Here is a 22,569-nt window from a genome sequence, read left to right as displayed (position 1 = left end):
CTGGCAGTGAGGATTCGCTATAGTATAGACGTAATCCAACGAGCCAAGTCATGGTCAGGATTTGGTCGGCCATTAGGCCAAGTAAAATAAAAAACATGTTTCACGTCCGGTTTTCAAAAAAAGGAGGAAGAGGGTCTTTTATTTTCTATTTTTATCACAAAATTGGTGTAAATAGCCATACTTAGAGCTCAGTGTTTTAGCGTATACAATAATGCCTGGAAAAAGGAGGAGAGTTACACCCCTCAAATGATCACAAAACCTTCCTAACATGTTTCTTGTATCTTAACAAGGCTATAGAAAGCATCCTAACTTCCTAGACATATATTTTGAAAAGTTATAACCGAATTTCAAAAAATAAAATATATTTGAAGAAACCTCAAAAAGGAAGCGGAGGGGACGTGAAACATGTTTATTTTTTTTATTTGGCCTTATTAGGGTCCCTGCATGCACCAAACAGGTGTTGTGAGTGCCCAATTGGGTGGATTAAACCCGCTTAAAATTTGATGTGAGATTCTTTTGTGTTGTAAACTGTCATCATTCTTTTGTCTGCGTGTAACACGGGTGGTAGAATGCAGTTTAAAATATCCTTCAAGGGCGATCATTTCACATTTTAGGTGAGATAGTTTGTCCCTCGTCATGCTATGGCCGCCATTGAGGTGCAGGAATGCGTGAAATTTGATTCGCCTATAGGAAAATATGATTTTGACTTCATCTTCAGTCTCAATCCCAACCCACAGCAAGTGAGCAAACATAAAGTCTTGATTTTTGCAGAGTATGTAGGCCTACTATATGTTTACAAAGCAATCGTGTAAAAACAGAATTTTGAAAAATATTCAGGGCTTTCCCCTTAGCAAATGTTACAATGGCTTTAATTACAATGTCATACTGTATTGTCTTTCCAGAAACTGGCCCACGAAAGGTCCAGCAAGCAGGGCATATCTTCCAAAAATCTGAACTATAAACACACGCTGAAGCAAAGCACCTGCAACCGGACCAGCACAGCTTTCCTTATTGAGGAGGATGTAAGTAATTTCATTTACAAAGTTGTAGCCAAGGGGGTGCAGCACACCACACAAAATGCCAATACCTTATTCCTATGTGTTCCTATATTTAATTCTCGGGCACGACAGGTATATATGAAATGAAAGTGCCCCTCTGACAAAAAATAAAAGAGAAAATCAGAAGGGCAAAAGAAAAGAAAAGGGACAAGGAACCCTTTTCACCGAAATTAACCTGATCATGACCCGAAAATAATGTAAAATACTAAATTTTTTGCGTATACGTCCCAATAAAGCCTTTTTTAGAAGCTCAAAGACATACAACCTCTCTATGTATAATTGTATGATGCAACTTTTGCAATGCAGAGTTTTTTGTGTACCACCTAAGTTTTATTTTGCCCTCCTTACTAAAAAAGATGGCTATGCCCATGAAACTATGCACGACTAGTAGACTTAGTAAATTACAGATTAGTGCTTTAAATCTGTCTCCGCTCTCACAGTTCATAAAAAAAAATTAAAATTGCAAAATGATTGCAAGTGACTACTTTTGACTTTATGACCTTTGACCTCACACCTATTGAAATAGCATATCATGACTCTGCTACAATAATTTATCATTTTGGAAGGAAAATCTAAAAATTTAAAAAGATAGTACATTAACCCTAACACTGACCCATGCTTTTTGGTATCGGAAGTCAGAGAAGATCCGAATTTTTCAAGAAGAAGAAGAATTTTTGACTTGGCACCCCCGGGATTCGAACCTTTGACCCCTCGCATGGCAAGCTTAAGGATCGCGACCGGTAGCTGCTCGGGTTATTGCTGCCCGCCAGCAATTCCGTGAGCATATCACACTTCGGTTGATTGCGCCATCGCAGACCCTGGGATGCATGCATGTTATGAATTTTTCATCGTGGTATTTTGTGGTTTTACTGGTGTTAGGGTTAAGGCTTTAAGGAGTACTACACCCTGGCCAATTTTGTGCTTATTTTTTGCATTTTTCGCAAAAATTATAGCACATTGGTGACAAGTAAGATATGTATAGGGCAAGGACTCCCAACTACTGTACTGAAAATTCAGCAACTCAAAGCAAGTAGTTATTGATTTTTGATCAAATATTGGTTTTCCTCATTTTTGACTGTAACTCCACAACTGTTGTCTGTGCTGATATAAAATTTCCAGTGCAGTAGTTGTAGTCCTTGCCCCTATAATATACATATCTTACTTGTCCCCAATGCCCTATAATTTTTGAGAAAAATGCACAAATAGGCACAAAATTGGGCAGGGTGTAGTACCCCTTAAGGCACACAAACAGCCTAGATACCATAATCCTGATAATAATGTGTAATAATTAATCATTGGCTATTATTTTATTTTATTCCAATTTCCAGGTGCAGCAGTACTACTGAGGATACTGGTTTCGTGAAAGACAAAGAGGATGATGGTTTGGAAGTCAACAGCTGGCATCTGTTATCAGTCGCATCACTCGCTAGCCGTACTATAGGGCTTTTTAAACACACTATATCCGAGAACTGCTAAAACCCACTAACCGCTCCACCCAAAAGGGGGAATTAGCAGTCTGGGTTTAGCAGTTCTCTGGATATAGCCAGGTTTTACGATATAGCATGGTTTTGGACCACCACAGTCAAAAGGCCGTAGTAGGGCTATCACTCGCATGCATTGAAAACTTTCCCAACATTATGTCAACAATTAAATTTTTTGAAGAAAATCTTTTCTGGAGGGTGAACATTTGATGAGAACTTAAATACTTGCATAGTAATTTATGTGGTGCATAAACTAACTAGTAAATGTTTGCTCCAATTATTAAAATAATAAGGACCTCAACAAATGACTCTGACATCATGTGATGTAATCGTAATGCATAGTTCCTTACAGGCTGTAAAAGTTGCATGGAATTATTGGAAATGTTCTAGGCACTTTTCTTTGGTTTGCCTCAAATTCAGCAGTGACGCTAATGTCTTTTTCATGGCTGCGCCATACACTAACCAATTCTTTTTGCTACACAATTAACTATACTCACACAATTCAATACTGCGCCCACTAAAATATGCACATACGTCACTACTAAACTTGAGGGGAACCAATGTATAGCCAAGGTTTCCTAGTCCAAATTTATTTATCAATAGTAAGAAAAAATAGGAAATGGTTCACAAGTCCAAAATAAATAAGGTTTACAAGACCTTAGCAATGGAAAATCTGCAGCCATTAGGACTAGCGACCATTTTTTTCTTGGACTAGTGACATTTATGACTAGCGCACCTTAGGATTAGCGGATGCAGGATAGAGTAATTGTAGACCAAATTGTTTAGTAGCTGCTACTGGTTTACCTTCGTCCCCGTAAATATGATGAGTATCCAGTCCACTAATCAAGGGTTTAGGATCAGAAGGCCTAACTGCAATAGCTGCCCCATAGACATTTTGATAATTTATCTAAAATATGACACTTGGCAGCTATTGCAGATAAGGCCTCGTTAATGTCTGTTATTTATTAAATAAATAAAAGAAGACCCTACATGTAAACCCTTAACATAAAACTAAAATAAAAGAAGGTCCTACATGTAAACCCTTGACTTATAAATGCTTTTAAAGGAGTGTAAGTGTTCATAGTTTATTATTGGCAGACACTGTTTCTTTCATGAAAGCTGTGACTGACGTGCATCAATGCATTCACACCCAAAGCCTTCAGGAAAGACTAGCCGATGTCAGTCAATGCTACAATGTAGTCTTTTGTGAAGGCACCATATTAACACACAAGCTGGACTCGAATTTCAGTCAGGGCCATTGCCTGCAGTTTTTCAGTTTTGGCCTTTGTGCCCTGATCTTTGTTAACTTCAAGGTGTTCTTCATTCCTCTTGACAAGTGGTGCCAAATGGCCTTGACAAAGGGTCCCCCCCCCCCAAATGAAGGTCTGAACAAAAGCCTTCTCAAAAGACTAGTGGCTGCCAATAGACTGTAAATAAATGGTCTTTTTGCACTCATTATCTCATACTTCATTACTAAATGTATTTTTTACACCTATTTCTCTGGTACATAATTATTAGAAAGACAAGAGTTCATGAAATAAACAAAAATGCATGGTGAATATGTAGCTTTGATCATTGTTTTAATTTATTTTGAGATCTGTAAGGAAGTGAAAAAATAAAAGCACTATTTTTTCATTAAAAAGTATGAAGAAGGAAGTCCAACAAACCAAAACAGTTGAACACACCTACTTAATAGATAATAAATGATGGGGATTTTTTTACTACATGTATCCTCTATTGTGTGATGGAAGATATCCAATAAAAAGTCTGCACAAAAAGTAACACAGCTGAAATACGCCTATAAGTTCAGAACTAGTATCGTTTCCACAATATTTTACATAGAAAGAAGGATGATTTATTTACGCTCATTTTGATACCCCATTTGTGAAATGTCGTTCAATACTGATAACACAGTACATAGTGCTTTTAAAGAAAAACCACAAATTTAAAAGTTGCCATTTACAGCAATCAATGGTTTCAATCAATGACTTCATATCAATACAAATAACCGCAACTTTCAATTCTGGTATTTTTCTTTAAAAACACTGCTGTGTTGTTATTATTGAACGAGATTTGACTAATGGGGTATCAAAATGCGCGTAAATAAATCATCCTTCTTTCTATGTTGAAATATTGTGAACACAATTATTAGTTCAAACGCTACAGGCATGTTTATAACAGCTGCGTTACTTTTTGTGCAGTCTTTATTTTTATAATACAATTCAGCATATTCCTCTAAGTGATTGTGATCTGGGACAAATCCAAAATTGGATCTAATCTATTCAATCTAGAATTCAATCTTATTTGATTTTTAATCTAAAAAACATTTGGATGGATTTTTAAAAATCTAATTTGAATACATCTAATTTGATTTTAATCTAAGGGGTTAAAAATCAATCTAAGCAATTTTAATCCCATATATTAAAATTGAATTAGATTGAATTCTAATCTATTGGATTGAATATTTCTAATAGATCTTAATAAATTTTCACACATTCTGTTACACCTAATTTATGAGTCCCGACTTTCAACACAAGTATTGTTCTTCAATTAGTGAGATTGAAGTGCGTGTATGAATACGGTCATTATTTCAGTCCTTTTTAATATTTCATTTGTTCCATGACTTCCATCTGCCTCCGCTGCAAAATGTGACATGAAATGGCTCACAGTGGCATTGGTTAATGGTGTCTGGCAGTTGGTTGTTACTTGTACAGTGTAGCTCTGACCTTTTAGTAGGCCTGAAAAAGAAAAAAGAGGATTTTAGAAAATTTGTCAGGGTAAAGCTGGGACAGTGGCACAATCCCCCGCCTGGGGCTGTTACAGCGGCTTGGTTTGAAATCCTTGCCCACCCACTTCCCCCAAATGAGTACATGCATCTGTATTCCCCAGCCCCCCCTTGGCGGTGGTGGCAGATTTACCCCAGCTAGCTGTTCCCTTGATTGCAATGAAAGTGTAGTTTTGCCACTGGTGCCCCAATCCCCCTCCACCATCGGGTTGCACACCACAGGGTTCATTTATGTGCCATATTAGGGCTGTGCAACAATTATCGGGGTAATAAAATGTCCGAACGACCCACCAAAAATAGCTTGCCCCCCCTCTCAGCCTGCAAAATAATCGCTTTCCTCCCTCTTTGGCCTGCCAAAATCTTTGCCCCCAACACATGCCAAATTTTTGGGATCCCAATTTGCAAACCTTAAAAGGTCTAGATATGTTATAGCACAGCGAGCATGAAAATTTGCATATTTCAGCTGTTTCCATACTGTTTTCCTAAGCCTTTTTAGAGCATTTTATTTAAAAGGCACCCCATGAATGTGTGCCAAAATTGCTTGCCCCCCCCCTCGGATCGCTTGCTTGCCCCCCCAATTTTACCCTCCTTCCAGGGCTCATAATTATTGCACAGCTGAGCCCCTTATAGGTATAAGGGGGCTATCATTTTCTTCAGAAGGGGGGGTCATGAATATACTGGGGGGGTCATAGAATTTTAAGACCAAAAATAGGGGGTTATAATTTTGTAGCAATCAAAATAGGGGGTTATAGAATTATTAAGGGCTGGCGACTGGTGTAACTTTTCTTACACTTTTTTTGAACAAAATGTGCACACAATCTTTATACAATGCAAGATTTTTGCGCTCTCCGTGCGCCTTCTTTACGCTTATGGTCAAAAATTTTAACGCGTTTGTACTCCGCTCTAAAATTTTGACAGAAGGGGGGTCCTAAAATTTTTTGACCCACGATAGGGGGGTCGTAAAAATTTTAGCCGGCGATCCGCGATGGAGGGGGGTCATAAAAAATTGACTTCAGTCACCGACATATTCATGACCCCTGTCAAGAAAATTACATCCCCTGAAAGGTGAATTCAGTCAAATTTTGCCATCAAACACTGCATCATTTTATATCAAATTAAACTCCTTGATTATAAGCCAAAACTGAAAATCGTTTTGTCATAGCACTTTCCGTAGCAAAATTACATCTTGTCACAGATTGACTTTCATGATATCATCAAAAACATTCAGCCAACATTAGAAGCTTCAATTGGCAAAACAAATCAGGATCTAGGCTCATGATGGAATTTCCGCTCATGACAGAGCAGCTTTTCTACGTAAAAAGCGGAACTGCTATCAAAATCCTCTAAAATTCCATGTATGATTCTCTCATTACAAAAATAAATCATATATTTGGGTCAAGTGAAGTATTGACAACATATTCATATAGGTTTCCTTGACCGATCTTTTCTTTACGAGGAAAATTTACAAAATATTGTTGTATTTTAGCCTAGTCGTAAGAGATTCCCATTGAGTTTACATGTACGAACCTGTTATTCCCACCTAGACCATGCCAAAAACATGCCCACATTTTAACTCGATTATCTACCAAACTGGTCATAGATCTCCTACAATTTTTTGATATGACATAAATGAAAGTGTTACTTACCTAATGTATCCATTTCATGTCGAGATCTATGACTGGAATTCCTGTAATTCGTTGCCAAATATTGGTATTTTCCTCATTTTGCACCACACAAACCAATGGAAAAAGTTACTTCCGGGTTGCCGAGAAGGCAGGGAAAGTAGGCGGGGCTTGTGAGAAAAACTTCTAGAATCGTTTGAGTCGGGACGGTAGAAACACCGAGTGCATTAAAATATACGAACCCAATGTGGTGGTGTGGTATTCATGTATTCAGGATCTCACAGGTATCTCAGCCTTTTGCCCATTTGCCCATGTGTTACTTTATGATAAACAATCTAAAGTCGTATCTTTTCGATGCAGCTACAGTGATGCAGTTTTGCCAACATTTAATATGTCGCAAATGTTTCAGATGAATAAGAAAATCATGAGTGTTTGATAGATGAGGATAAATTCTGCATCAATTCGGATTCTGAAATGGATTGATGGCGCAGATAATGATAAAATGGACCCGGAAGTGGCTGTATGAAACGCCGATGTTCAGTCTTCCGAATTTGATAAAGTAATGCTGTAAACAATCTAAAGTCGTATCTTTTCGAAAGATGATTGCAGTTTTGCCAATATTATGTCGCAAATGTTTCAGATGAATAAGAAAATCATGAGTGTTTGATAGATGAGGATAAATTCTGCATCAATTTGGATTCTGAAATGGATTGATGGCGCAGATAGTGATAAATGGACCCGGAAGTGACTGTATAAAACGGCGATAGCGCCGATGTTCAGTCTTCCGAATTTGATAAAGTAATGCTGTAAGCTTTGGTCACAAACACTGCATAAGGGTGGGGGTTCAATTTTTGATAAAAAGGGTGTCTGTCTAAAAATTGTGGGGGAAATATAAATGGGGGGGGTTTGACCCCCCTGACAAACGTTCGAAATTTGTAGCTGCTACAACTGATCATCACTATTTAATTCACTAGAATCTGTTTGTTTGTCTGTGTCTGCCTCTTCTCTCAGAGACTAGTGTAGTAGTAGCTCGTTCACGTAGTGATTCCGTTGTCCCACTGGCCTACAAAACTTAGATTGCATGGCGATCGGAGTGTTATCGCCAGAGCACTAGCATAGTAGGGGAAGCATGTTCCTCAAACTTGGTGGGTGGATGCATCTTTAGTACAACAAGTCACACATACAATATTTTCTCAATTCGAATTTTATCCTTTCTGGGTATGACTGATTTTGTTACCGTAAAATTTGTGTCAATTCCCGATATCACATAATAGTACCATACACTATAAATGCACCACATTTTGTAGGCTCCAATTGCTGATTACATAAATGAGAACAACTGGTAACCAGCGGCACTGTGCAGTACCGGTCTGTTATTCAATTGCGTTGTGTGTGGGTTATGTGTATTTTATGTGTAAAATGCCTATGCTTGGCGTGTGGTGATCCACCCAAAAAACAAAATCATCGTGTAGACGGGCGTATAGATCCCTGGTACTAGGTGCATCTTGACCCCAGCATAAGTTTGTATTGGTTAGTGGGTCAAGGTCACCTGAGGTCATCCAGGGTCATCTGAGGTCAAATTTGCAAAAACTGTTGTAGGGGCATGAAACCGTGGGTACAGTCAACATTTGGAGTCAAATTTCGGGAAGGTCATCCGGGTCACCCAGGGGTCATCTGAGGTCAAATTACTAAAAACTCGTATGGGCATGAAACTTGGTGGGTACAGTCAACATTTAAAGTCAAATTTTGGGAAGATATTAAAAATTGTCGTATGGGCATGAAACTAGGTGGGTACAGTCAACATTTGGAGTCAAATTTTGGGAAGGTCATTTTGAGGTCATCCGGGGTCACCTGAGGTCAAATTAGTAACACCTGTCGATGGACATGAAACTTGGTGGGTACAGTCAACATTTGGAATCAACATTTTGGGAAGGTCATTTTGGGGTCACCCAGGGGTCATCTGAGGTCATATTACTAAAAAACTGTTGTATGAACATGAAACTGGATACAGTCAACATTTGGAGCCAAATTTTGTGGGGTCGCATGTTCCTCGAACTTGGTGGGTGCATCTTGACCCCAGGCAGAACAAGTTTGTATTGGTTAGTGGGTCAAGGTCACCTGAGGTCATCCAGGGTCATCTGAGGTCAAATTAGCAAAAACTGTCATATGGGCATGAAACTTGGTGGGTACAGTCAACATTTGGAGTCAAATTTTGGAAGGTCATTTCAGGGTCAACCGGTGTCACCCAGGGTCATCTGAGGTAAAATTGCTAAAAATGTCGTATGGGCATTGGTGGGCACGGCCAACATTTGGAGCCTAATTTTGTAAAGTCGCACAGAACAAGTTTGTATTGGATAGTGGGTCACGGTCACCAGAGGTCATCCAGGGGTCATCTGAAGTCAAATTAGCAAAACTGTCGTATGGGCATGAAACTTGGTGGGTACAGTCAACATTTAGAACCAAATTTTTGGAAGCTCATTTCGGAGTCAGCCAGGGGTCACCTGAGGTCAAATGGCGATCGGAGTGTTATCGTCAGAGCACTAGCATAGTAGGGGAAGCATGTTCCTCAAACTTGGTGGGTGGATGCATCTTTAGTACAACAAGTCACACATACAATATTTTCTCAATTCAATTTTATCCTTTCTGGGTATGACTGATTTTGTTACCGTAAAATTTGTGTCAATTCCCGATATCACATAATAGTACCATACACTATAAATGCACCACATTTTGTAGGCTCCAATTGCTGATTACATAAATGAGAACAACTGGTAACCAGCGGCACTGTGCAGTACCGGTCTGTTATTCAATTGCGCTGTGTGTGGGTTATGTGTATTTTATGTGTAAAATGCCTATGCGGCGCGGTGATCCACCCAAAAACAAAATCATCGTATAGATCCCTGGTACTAGGTGCATCTTGACCCCAGCATAAGTTTGTATTGGTTAGTGGGTCAAGGTCACCTGAGGTCATCCAGGGGTCATCTGAGGTCAAATTTGCAAAAACTGTTGTAGGGGCATGAAACCGTGGGTACAGTCAACATTTGGAGTCAAATTTCGGGAAGGTCATCCGGGGTCACCTAGGGTCATCTGAGATCAAATTACTAAAAACTCGTATGGGCATGAAACTTGGTGGGTACAGTCAACATTTAAAGTCAAATTTTGGGGAGATACTGACAATTGTCGTATGGGCATGAAACTAGGTGGGTACAGTCAACATTTGGAGTCAAATTTTGGGAAGGTCATTTTGAGGTCATCCGGGGTCACCTGAGGTCAAATTACTAAAACTGTCGTATGGACATGAAACTTGGTGGGTACAGTCAACATTTGGAATCAACATTTTGGGAAGGTCATTTTGGGGTCACCCAGGGTCATCTGAGGTCATATTACTAAAAAACTGTTGTATGAACATGAAACTGGATACAGTCAACATTTGGAGCCAAATTTTGTGGGGTCGCATGTTCCTCGAACTTGGTGGGTGCATCTTGACCCCAGGCAGAACAAGTTTGTATTGGTTAGTGGGTCAAGGTCACCTGAGGTCATCCAGGGTCATCTGAGGTCAAATTAGCAAAACTGTCATATGGGCATGAAACTTGGTGGGTACAGTCAACATTTGGAGTCAAATTTTTGGAAGGTCATTTCAGGGTCAACCGGTGTCACCCAGGGGTCATCTGAGGTAAAATTGCTAAAAATGTATGGGGATTGGTGGGCACGGCCAACATTTGGAGCCTAATTTTGTAGGGTCGCACAGAACAAGTTTGTATTGGATAGTGGGTCACGGTCACCAGAGGTCATCCAGGGTCATCTGAAGTCAAATTAGCAAAACTGTCTATGGGCATGAAACTTGGTGGGTACAGTCAACATTTAGAACCAAATTTTTGGAAGCTCATTTCGAGTCAGCCAGGGTCACCTGAGGTCAAATTACCAAAAACTGTCGTATGGGCATGAAACTTGGTGGGTACAGTCAACATTTGAAGTCAAATTTTTAGAAGGTCATTTCGGGGTCATCTGAGGTCACCATTTAGAGCAAAATTTTGGGAGGTCATTTCGGGTCGTCTGAGGTCAATTTAGATGAATTCTAATAGTTGCCAAGGCTTTCTATAGTTGTTGAAAGCTTCAAATACTAAAAAAGGGATTTTAAAATTTTGCAGAACAAATTATTCTTGCTGGTTCAGTAGTAATTTGCACAATAATGAATTATTTTCAGATTTTGCAACTAATAGTAATGCGGCAAAAAATAATAATGCGGAGGAGGAAGATTGACCACCGCATCGAGTTTCAAGGACCGTATTGAATATTTGTGGGGAATTTGTTCAAACTGAAGGTTTAAAAAAATTGACCGACCTACCAACCTGTTGCGCATTCGACTCCAAGAACAATTGCTTTCCCACAAAAAAAGCGTAGAGCCACAGCGCCATTGGTGCTCTTGTTTTTTTTTGGCATCGATGGGACATCGTATAAAACAGTGGTTAGTATAAATTTAAAGAAAGAAAATGTAAAGAAAATGAACAGTATAACATGCAGAACCATCTCAAGAGTTAAACCAGTAAAGTGCTGTGTGTTTTGACTTATTTACCAGTCTGCAAATTGTCAGTTTCAAGTGCAATATCTGTAAAAAAAAAAATCAAAAAAATCCGACCTACCGACCCAACTTTCATAAGCCTCTATGGACAAACAAACAATTTTTTTTTGGCCTAAGGGGTGTAGTTTCTTCCAGGCTGCAAAATAAGGATTCTGAAGGGCAGAAGGGCACCCATTTCAAGGCAATTTTGAAAGGGCACATCTATTTTACAAGGCAATTACATGTTAAAGAATAGCAGCAATTAATAGGGCATCAAGGCAACTGGTAGGGGCACCGAAGGCAATTGCCTTCGGTGCATTTGGTTCTTTTGCAGCCTGGTTTCTTCCCAAGGTACACAGTTTTTCTCTGGAGTGGGAAAACGCCTAAAACTTTCATTTTGATAATAAGAATGATATATTATTGGCCACTCAAGATCCACAATTTCGATGGAAATATTATATGCCATAATTGGCTTCCTTGACTCATTTAAGCAGGGATGAGATTCTTTCTCTGAGTAGAGGAATTCTTCCTTTTTAATTTTTTCTTTACTGCATGTACAAAAAAAAAGTAGAGGCATTTCATTAATTGCCTCCTTTTTTTGGTGTTTTTCCTCTTTTGTGATTGAACCTCCATCTCATCCCTGATAAGATAAATGTATCAATATGAAGAAGTACATGGTAATGTTTAGGTAGAATTACTGAAACTGGAAAATACTGTTTGCTTTAAGGACTGAAAATATAATTAACTTATGTCAGCACTTTAGCCCGTACCGTACATGTATATATAGTGCATTTAGGTTTTATCATAGACCATATCACTTAGTGTACATAGTTTAATCCCCAGTTCTGTGTATAGCTGTTGAAATCATGAAAGGGGCATTGAAAATCCCATTAAAACCGTCCCTCAACAAATCATATGCCTAAGGCAATGAAATAATATTAAAGTGCAACCCAAAGCCAATTGGGCAAGATAATACTTTAAAATGATGGTATGGCCACATAAAATTTGTTTCACATCCCCACCTTATTGGGAAAAGTGAGGAGGGAGGTGTTTTTTTCCCTTCTAAACGGACAAAATACAGCAGTTTTCATGTAAAATTGACATTGTTAGCCGTTTTCAGCATCTGCCAGGAAAACAATGAGGCCTTTTTTTATTTAAAATTATATGGAGTTAGACCCCTTAGAGTTACACAAAAACAGTTGCAAGTGATTCATGCTGAAAATAAACTTGTTTATCAGCAAAACTTGAAATTCTGAAATTCAATATGAAAATTGAAAAATAAATAAAAAATATGAACTGATCACAGAAAATGAGGAGGGAAGTGGATGTGAAACAGATCAATTTTTTTATTTGGCCTAAACCTTACGTATGCTACTGAATATAGTAGGACATTTTTGTGAGGTTATTTTAGTATTTTTGCCAGTTAATTTTAATCGCAAATTTCAAAGCCCGCAAAAAATATTTTTTACCCATGGACTTTAATGTGTAACTGTTTATTTTACAAATATAAGAAACTGCTGAACAGTTCAAATCGCAAAAAATTAGTGCCATGAAAATATCTAGCTTTACAGTCCTTATTTTCCCCGGCTACAATGTACTGGTATCGTTCCATTGACTGCCCTGGGCACTTAGCAAAGTCATTTTGGGTGGACGCTTAATTTTTATTGTTTACATACTTTCATACGTAAAAATGGCCAAAAATGTGAATTTTATGTGTAGATGGTTCTGTGTGTTTGCTACATTAATGTTTAGTTGGATTCTGCAAGGGCTCACTGAAGTTTGATTTGACCGTTCGACCTCACAGTAATCACATGAAGTCATGACCTTAATCTACCATATATAAGGTGTCAATTTCAAATGGAGTCAACCATTCAGGTAACCACATTTAAATTCCACTCAATGTGTGGAAGATTAGGATCATGTCTTCCATATTGGTGTGTGAAATGGAATAGCCTAAAATCCCACTCTGCAGTAAACCAACTTCTCCATCCATGTTTTCTATTTTCAGATAGAGGCAATGACAATTGGTTGATCCGATACGACAAGTCAGCGGTTGACGAGGAAGCGGGAATGGAGGATAGTTCTGACTGGAGTCTAGTCAAGCCACCAGAGATCAATCTAGCTGCAATAGATAATGGTCTTGCCTTCCCATTCAAACACCCTGATGAATGGAGAACATGTAAGTAATAATCTAAACCAAAGAATATAATGGAATGAGCTTCCCAAATAACCCACTTTTTCAAGCCATGCAAGTCCGTAATCAACATCATGAATAATGACACCAGTAAATTAACCGTGGTGTGTTTTAGACCAGAAACAATCACAACACAATGATGAAGTGTTGACCATGTGAACACTCTCATCATTCATTTATTGTAATCTTGTCATAATCAGGAAATTATGACTTGATGAAATAATACTTGTGTGGACTGGGTCTGAGTTTCTCCACAGCCCCTATAGTTTGCTTGTATATTACAAAATGTATATTGGGCTATATTCCAGTTGAAATCCATACACCATGTTATCAATGATCAATGCCTTTGCAACATCTTGCTACAGAGTCATGTTAAACATCAAGCGTGTGGATGGGATCCCAAATGAAACCATCTACAATCTGACCAACACCAATCCACTGGTAGCCAGAGTCAAGATTCATCAACTCAAATATCTCGGCCATATACTGCAGTGTCTTGAAGACGATGAGCCTGTGAAAGAATATGCCCTTTATATTCCACCACATGGGAAGAGGAAACCGGGACGGCCGTGTGCACTGTACTTACAGTATGTCTAGCACCTCCTGAGAGATACTGAAGGGATGCTGCAGCCAAACAAAATTGTTTCGCTTGCCCAAGATCGCAATAGTTGGAGAAAGCTTGTAGTCTGCCGATTGATGATGATGACACCCTGCTATGGAAGACATGACCTTAATCTTCCACACACGGAGTGTGAATTTCAAACATGGTTACCTGAATGGATGACTCCATTTGAATTCTAAACCACCAGTGGGCAAGATTAAGGTCATGTCTTCCATAGGGGTGTACAATGTATGGGTTTCAACTTTAATAGCCCATTACATTTGTATGTGCCTCATATTGCTGAGATAAACACCTGTTGGTTGTGATTTCAGATCCATGTCACCGGGCTTGGTTAATTACAGCAGGCTAAGTCATCCTCCATAGGGGGTGTATGGATTTCAACTGGAATAGCCTGTTATGTACCTCATATTGCTGAGATGAACTCATATATTCATAAAGCACCTGCTTCTGATTTCAGATCCATATCATTGGGCATGGTTACAGCAGGCCAAGTCACCCTTCTCACAAGCAACCAAAGATGCCATCCTTCCCAAACTCTCTGACATGAACTTTGTGGAAGAAGTTGTTGAAGATCTCAGAACACTTTTTAAGGTATGTGTTATTAGGCAAAAAAAAGGTTTGTCTCAAAGCTAGTTTGAAAACAATTGCGAAATGCAATTTTTTTTTTTATTCCCGACTTGGTATTTGTATGGTATTTTGAGGGAAAAATCTGATTTTCACGAATTTTTCCGGAAAAATATTTTCTGTATTTCTTTTTTTTTTCAAATTGCGCGATTTTACAAATGCGCATGCAAGCTTTGAGACAAATCTTTTTTTTGGCCTTACTCTAGCCTAGAAATCTGTGACGGGCTAATACATGCAAATCCATTTGGATTTTCGTAGGAAATGTTGACTGGAATTTCTTTCCGATTTTCAAAATTTTCAAGCTTTGAGTCATTTTGGGTCATTTAGCCTTTTTCAGAATGTGATGCGACTAAAGTTTCACCTCAAATTTTTCTCATGCTATGCGCAATTTAGCAATACCATAAGAACCTTTTGAACATGTTGAAGTAATTTCAGATCAAACAGCATCTTATTTTATAAGTCAAGATTGTAAATTGTGTGCGATTCTCTTGCATTTGTAAACTTTGTATGAGTAAGTTTAGTTAAGCTGGACGACTCAAACTTTGGTCTCACCCGACCTGTCACCCACACCTTGATATCTGCAGATATATACAGGCTGTATCAAAATGATTGGTACCCACCAGTTTTGATGATTATTGAAAAGCCTACTTCTTCCAAATGCAACAATGCAACATCTTGAAATGACCATAGTTTATAATTATATGACTGTTTATGACATTAAAGGGGCATTTCGTGATCCACAGCCTCATCCCCCACTTTTCTCAAAAAAAGTTCAGATTTTTATATCGCTGGAAACCTCTGGCTACATAATGTTTATGTACAAAATATCTCTTGCAGATTAATTCATTTAGCTAAGATATCGTGAAATTTGAATTTCGTTCTGGTGCACCAGAACGAAATTACAACGCATTGTCTATGGAGCAGTGTAATACACATAATCATGCATAACTCGCAAGCGCAAAATCGGAATCAACTGAAATTTTCGGAATAGGCTTTTTTCGTTGATATGTACTGAAACATGTCATAAAAAGAGGATGCTAGGATCTTGAAATCCTCCTTTAATCAACAAATTATATGGATCTATGTTGCATTTTGATGTGACAGTCATGTTCATATCACTGGAAACTGATGGGTACCAATCATTTTGATAAAGCTGTACCACTCTTATAGTTTGTGGGTCGTGACAAATGAGTCCAGCAAAAATTGGGTCGCGTGTAAAAAAGTGTGGGAACTGCTGCTGTAAGTCAAAATGTTTCTGTTTCTTTTTCTTCCCCCTTTGGTTTTAATAAAGCTCATCCACACTTGAATTAAGGTTTTGCTAACTATGTTTTTTCACATGCTTTCTTACCTAGGAGGACAAGGGATTTGATAAATCACTCTTTGAGAAACAAATGTCAGTGATGAGAGGCCAGGTGAGTAGGATGTAAACAGTCTGTCCCAGTACTCGTAACGTTAACAAACCAGTTTGTTACCGTCAGCCATAACAAATCACATCTCTGTTATGGCTAACCGTAACATATTGCCAATCTCTGCTTTTTTACCCCTTCTTATAAATAATTCCTTATTTATGCACCTTTAGAGTGATAAGTTGGATTCTGGTGAAGAGATATACTACTAGTGATGTAACTGGAGGTTATGTACAAGGCAACAGCTTTATTTAGCTGGATATGGGAGTAAAATGGATTGATTCACATGTATTGTCCTCCAGCTTTGAGGACTGATTTAGTAATGAAGGAATCAAAATATCTTAATTGAATTGACATAAGTAAGTTATTAGTGTATTAGTTGAAGTATTTATTCATATGGATTTTGTGGGGGCGTTTTAGACTGGAGTGTTTTTACCATTCTTATGAAAAATGTTACGGTTGGCAGTAACACTTTTATTGCGTTATGGATATCCGTAACAAATGATTGTTACCGTCAACCATACCATTTCCAGATTTGACCCTAGTTTGACCTCAGCCTCATTTTGAATTCTCCAGTGTGTATGGCTGACCGTAACAATGAATAATAATATCCTATACTTTGATCAGCTCGTAATCAGCGGGCCTTATAAAATCATGGACTAATATCAAAATATTTATTTTGAGAATTTTCTTGTGCCATCTCGCCAGAAGCATCACTAATTATTAATTCAAGTCCTATACTTTGTCTACTTTCTTTAACACACAAAATATAGACCAGACAGGTCAACTAATAGCACTCTAAACGTGGGTCTACTTCTCAGCTTAGTGGTAAAAGCCAAACATTTCCCACCTATTACGAGCTGATCAAACTACAGGGTGTAACAATAAAATTTATACAATTGCATTTTGACTTCTCATGGAAAAATTAAAAGAGTTATGGCAAAAATGGTATATGCAATACAATTAGTAATATCTTGGCTAAAAGAAGACGTTTAGTTGGTTTCTTTACTAGCTTGGGTTCAAAAGTTATGGCCGATTAATTAAATCGTCCAGAAAACGTGTTGGGCCACTTTTGCCATGTTTTGCATATTAAGTTTGAACCGCGTGAGATATGCTTATCGTGCATTAAACATCAAAGAACTGACACAAAAGAATTATAAGTGGTGTGTCTTCATATAATTTACATGAACTTAATAATAATATGATATTTCTTTAAAATCTATAACTGAAGTCATGAAATCTCTTTCAAATTATCTTATAAATAAAGTAATTTCTCATATCCCTGAGATATCATTGGTAAAACTGAGAACAGTTTTTGCATCCATAAGTACAAAACAATAACATTTTGAAATTAAGTTCAGCTGGGCTTCTAGCTGTTCTGGGGCGACCACATTGCCAGCATTTCTGTTAACAGATTCTACATACTTCTCATAGTTATATGTAATTGTATGCCTTGATGGAAGACGTGAGTTTGGAAAATGAGCTAAAAACAATCTTATGGTTTCTGTTGACTCCATGTATCTTTTCTCTTTCATTAAAATACGCTCTTCCAACGTGAATTGGGGTTGAAGTTGGTGAACTGCAGCCACGATTTCTAATGAGGTTGTTATGTCAGTGCTTAGTTGTGACTTTCAAAAACTCAAGGAGATATTCTATTAGGTAATCATTTCTACCACTTCGAATACCCCATTGTTTAAAACTACCTATCATAAGAACACCGTCCAACTGGTCCATGGTTCAACTCTATTCAGACACTTTTGTAACACTTAGACAAAAGTGGCCCAAGCGGTTTTAAGACTACGTTACATAATTGGACATATCTTCACTTATATACCATCGATTTTATTGGAGCAAAGCTTATCTGGTGGCTAAAGAAATTATCTTGATAGCCATATAAATATCAAACCAAAAAATAAGCGGCATACTTGTGTCATTCTATTTTCAAAATTGTACATATTTTATTGTTACACCCTGTATAGTGCTCTGTTGGTCTGCCTATCTGTCTTTTTGAGATGTCTCACCCCTTCTCCCAATCTCCCCTACCCCCTTTTTGTTATGACCTTTATTTTTTTTTAATTCCAACCAACCAACCCTATCTTCCATGAGGACAACCAAACAATATCTTTAGCCTAAAGGCAGAATATAGTTCAACAATTTATTTGCAAGAAGCACAGCTGAAATTTTGAATTTGAGAAGAAGAACAAAGTCTAAACAAAGCTAATCAATGAGCAGAAAATTGCATCTAAGTACCGAGTCTCGCAACTGAAACTTGCTACGGAGAACAGAACAAAAAGGAAAAACACACAGAAAAACATTGGAATATTATAGACTAGCCTTAGTACTCCTTTTCTGTATTTTTTTTTCTCTTGCTTTCTCTTACAATGTACTTACCCCTTCTGTCTGTTTGTGTGTGTTTCCATTTGTTTCTTTGTCTGTCATTATCGTTCTCTCTCCCTTTCCCTCTTTATGTATCATACAACATTATCTTTTTTACAATTTAATATCAGTTTAAAATATAGCTTAATCCTTGTTTTTAACTGAACATTTTGTAAAATTTAGTTTCATTTGGTTTACTTGCTTTAAAAAAAACAATTTTAAATTAAAATTATACGTTAATGAGGAGTATCCTTGATATGTACATATGTTGTTGTTGTTTTTTTATTTGTTTTTTGAATTGTTGATACTCATTATTTTCCCCAATTTCTAATTTGTATAGGTGCTCAATTTGTGCCAAGCCATGCGTGATGACAAGTCTCCGGTGCAACTCGTACAGATGCCGCTAATCACGGTAGAGAAGAACAGATCTGGTGGCAAGGAACCAGGACGAGTACGCCATCACAGCGATTCGTTTACGCAGAGTTTCCATTCCAAAGCGCCATTCTTCTCATGGTGTTGATGGTACTGTTTTCATGTAGTGATTTATGTACCCATAAGTCTGCGCAACTCTTAGCCATTTTGCAAAGAAGATTATCACCACATCACCACACTGCACCATCCAAAACATGTGCATCTATTAGTGCACAGTTCTTTAACCCCAATATATTTGTACATTCATTGAATGACCTTTGAAAATTTGGGTACAAAAATTCATACTCTGCAACTTGAGGTCAATTTTTACACTATGATTGTTTAATTGAGATTATTGGACTATGCCATTGGGATGAAGCCATTGTGGTCCATAGTGCATGCTTTTGCAAAACACCCTAAAACTGGTTCTTGATGCATGCAAGTTCCCTTTGAACATGTACATGAAGGAGGGTTTTACAGCAGCAATATCACTGGGGCTCTTAGGTTTTGGATGGTATTTATGGGCAACTGGAGGTATCATGTACTTTATAAGCGGTAATTTTCGCGTACAGTTATTTTCACGATTTGGAGTGAGAGACACATATTCGTGATTGTTATTTTCTTCCGTTTCTTCCCTATATTTGTAATACATTGCATATATTTGCGAGCTGTTATTTTCGCGGTTGGAGTTCTAATTGTGAAATTCGCAAAAATAAAACCCTCGCGAAAATTACCACTTATACAGTATTCATTACAAGTGTTCAAAAATAAAGAGCTCCTGAAAGTAAGACAAAATAGGATTATGAAATTTGAAATGAATAATGGGAACCAGTAAATGTTTTGACACGGAGATCAACCTAGCTTCTCTTTTGATGTTCAATGATGTATGTAGGTAGTGACCTTCAGAACGTAAATTTCGGAAGGCTATTGCAGAATAACAAAAGCGTAGCTCCTGATGCGCAAATCTGTTAGTGTGTGTCATTGGTTATTTGCGTACATAAAAGAACATATTATAATCCTTCCATGGCGCATGTGTGTATAAAATATATGTCATTGTTTGGTCTGGCTGAAAAAGGCAGTGGCATGTACATCACATGGTGTATTCTGGGATGCTGTGACAATCTTCTTTGGCATTTTTGTCGTACCGTACCAAAATTCAATAGGTACAGATCGTTTTGAATCTCCTTGTAAAATATCAACTCATTTACTCATTTTTTGTAAAAACATTTGTGCCAACTTTTGTTGACAACTGCACACCAGCGGCGTAGCTGAGGGTTGTGGCATCCGGGGGCAAGGACACAGAATGGCACCGCCAATTCCTGAAACAGCAACAGCACATAAAAATTTGCTTAAATACCACAAATTGGGTTATAAAAAAATTGAATTTCAGTCTTAAAATGAACTTTCAAAGACTATTCATGTTGAAATTCACCACTGGGGCATAGAATCAATCTAGGGGATACTTGGTGCCCATGTGCCCTCCTGTCCACCCTAGCCACACCACTGCATATTAGTGACAACTGAACACTCATCATTGATCACCAACGAAAAAGAATTAACTCATATAACCAGTTGGCTTGGAAAGGTTACTTTCTAGTGACAGTTGTTAGGTACAACTGACAGCTGGTAGCATTTTAAGTAATAATGAAGACCAGTCGGACACCGCTAAAAGAATTTGTTGAAGTGCTTAGGGGCTTTGGGTCACAAGAATTTGCAACTTATATTTAACAGTAGGAATTTTTGAGCCAAAATTGGACAAATTTGGGAAAATGCTTCATTTGGCTTACCAAATTTCCAGAGAGCTACTACTCGTCATATACATCTCTGATGGTCCTTTGGTTGAACTACATAGGACAGTGATCTTGACCACCAGCCAAAACAGACAAAAAACATTGTGAAAAGCAACTCTGTATATCAATTTAAGGTTTCTCCTTTGTAAAATTGGGCAATTCCATTTGAAAACCATATCCCCTGTTGAAGTATTCCAACCAAATTCAACACTTTTAGCCATTCCAGATCCACTGTAATTTTCATCCAAAAGCAACAGTGTGGAAGATTTTGGAATTCCAATAAACTCTCCATGCAGCATGATGCAGGTGTCAACTGCTGACTAAAAGTTTCATTTTTTTAAATTCAAATATTTCAGAATTGTTCATTGTCATGACCATATTTTGAATCAGTACGATGAATGCAAAAATGAGTACAAGCAAGCCTAGTATTGGTTCACTGTGCTTTGTAAGATAGTTCTTGATATTTTTGAGAAAATATCTCAAAACTTGGGACTTTTTTATGCTGAAGCCTATGGCTAGCATGCAGAGAATTAAGGTAGCAGTGTCATCTTCAACAACGGATGTGGACTTCAAACTGCCCAATTAAAGGAATGCAGTAGTTTTGAGCATTATTATTAACAGGGCACTGAGAAATTCTTTAACCAGGAATAGCACATTTATTTATGGTTGGTGAAATTCCATTTACATCCAAAGAAGAGTATAATATTATGTATTCAAGTTTATTCCATTAGCTTAGGCTGGTTTTCTGAGAATCTTTAAAAGTGCTCATTGGGTATTTCATTTTGTAAATTTAAAGTAAAAATATTTGTGGTACATTCATTTTCACGCTTAACACGACTGCCACGAACATAAAAATGTGCGAATATGTTCTTTTATGCATAGTTTTTGAACGATAACAAATTTAAGAATAAAGATCAAAATCGGCCAAGTGCAAAAAATGAAATATCTGAAAATAAGCGCTTTTACAGAACCATTGTCAAATAGTTGTGTAAGGTTTATGAATCTAGACACTGAATGTTACTTCATAAATCTATCAAATCATACAATTAAACAGGTTATTCTGTTTGAAATCATTACATGTACCCCCCTATGGAAGGATGGCCTTAAATCTCCCACACAAGGGGTATAGATTTCAAATGGAGTCAGCCATTCAGGTAAACCCATTTGAAATCCATACCCCCTGTGTGGGAGATTAAGGTTTTGTCTTCCACAGGGGTGTATGGATTTCAACTGGAATAGCCCAAGGTTATAATGTGGGTCCGGGGGAATATACATGTAGGTATCGTAAATATGTGGGTATTAAAATTGTGGGTATTAAAATGCTCCTTTCAAAATGTGTAAAATTAGATGCCTTTTGAAATAAAACAGTTATAATACTGAGATTTCAAGTTGCTGTTGCTCAGCAAATTGGTCACATGATTCTTGTCAAAAAAATTAGATTCAAAGAGTCCCACCTTTGTCATGTTAAAGTGTCACATATGGAGGGCAAGATAGTGGATATCTTTGGATTATTTAGATATGCTCCTGGCACACTTTGATTTATTAAAGTGTGTGCTAGTTGCTTGTGTATAATGTGTTGTGTTGATAGTGCATGTAAACTGCTATGTATACACAACCTTTGTAACATTTAAGCTAACAAATG

The 22,569-nt window shown here is 37.7% G+C and overlaps 1 protein-coding gene across 1 annotated transcript in view; it reads left to right on the top strand.

Annotated features, from left to right (window-relative positions):
• Positions 1 to 21,999, top strand: part of LOC140162464 (phosphatidylinositol 4-kinase type 2-alpha-like) — a 42,800-nt gene extending 20,801 nt beyond the window's left edge. Inside the window, exons 5-8 of the mRNA XM_072185703.1 lie at positions 13,513 to 13,683; positions 14,778 to 14,911; positions 16,297 to 16,356; positions 19,067 to 21,999. Of these exons, the coding sequence (XP_072041804.1) occupies positions 13,513 to 13,683; positions 14,778 to 14,911; positions 16,297 to 16,356; positions 19,067 to 19,246 (545 nt within the window). The 3' untranslated portion in view covers positions 19,247 to 21,999. The remainder of the gene's footprint in view (positions 1 to 13,512; positions 13,684 to 14,777; positions 14,912 to 16,296; positions 16,357 to 19,066) is intronic.
• Positions 22,000 to 22,569: the final 570 nt, after the last annotated feature.

Source organism: Amphiura filiformis, chromosome 10 (assembly GCF_039555335.1).
Source record: "Amphiura filiformis chromosome 10, Afil_fr2py, whole genome shotgun sequence".
Classification (NCBI taxonomy): domain Eukaryota; kingdom Metazoa; phylum Echinodermata; class Ophiuroidea; order Amphilepidida; family Amphiuridae; genus Amphiura; species Amphiura filiformis.
This window is presented reverse-complemented; position numbering and strand designations above follow the sequence as displayed.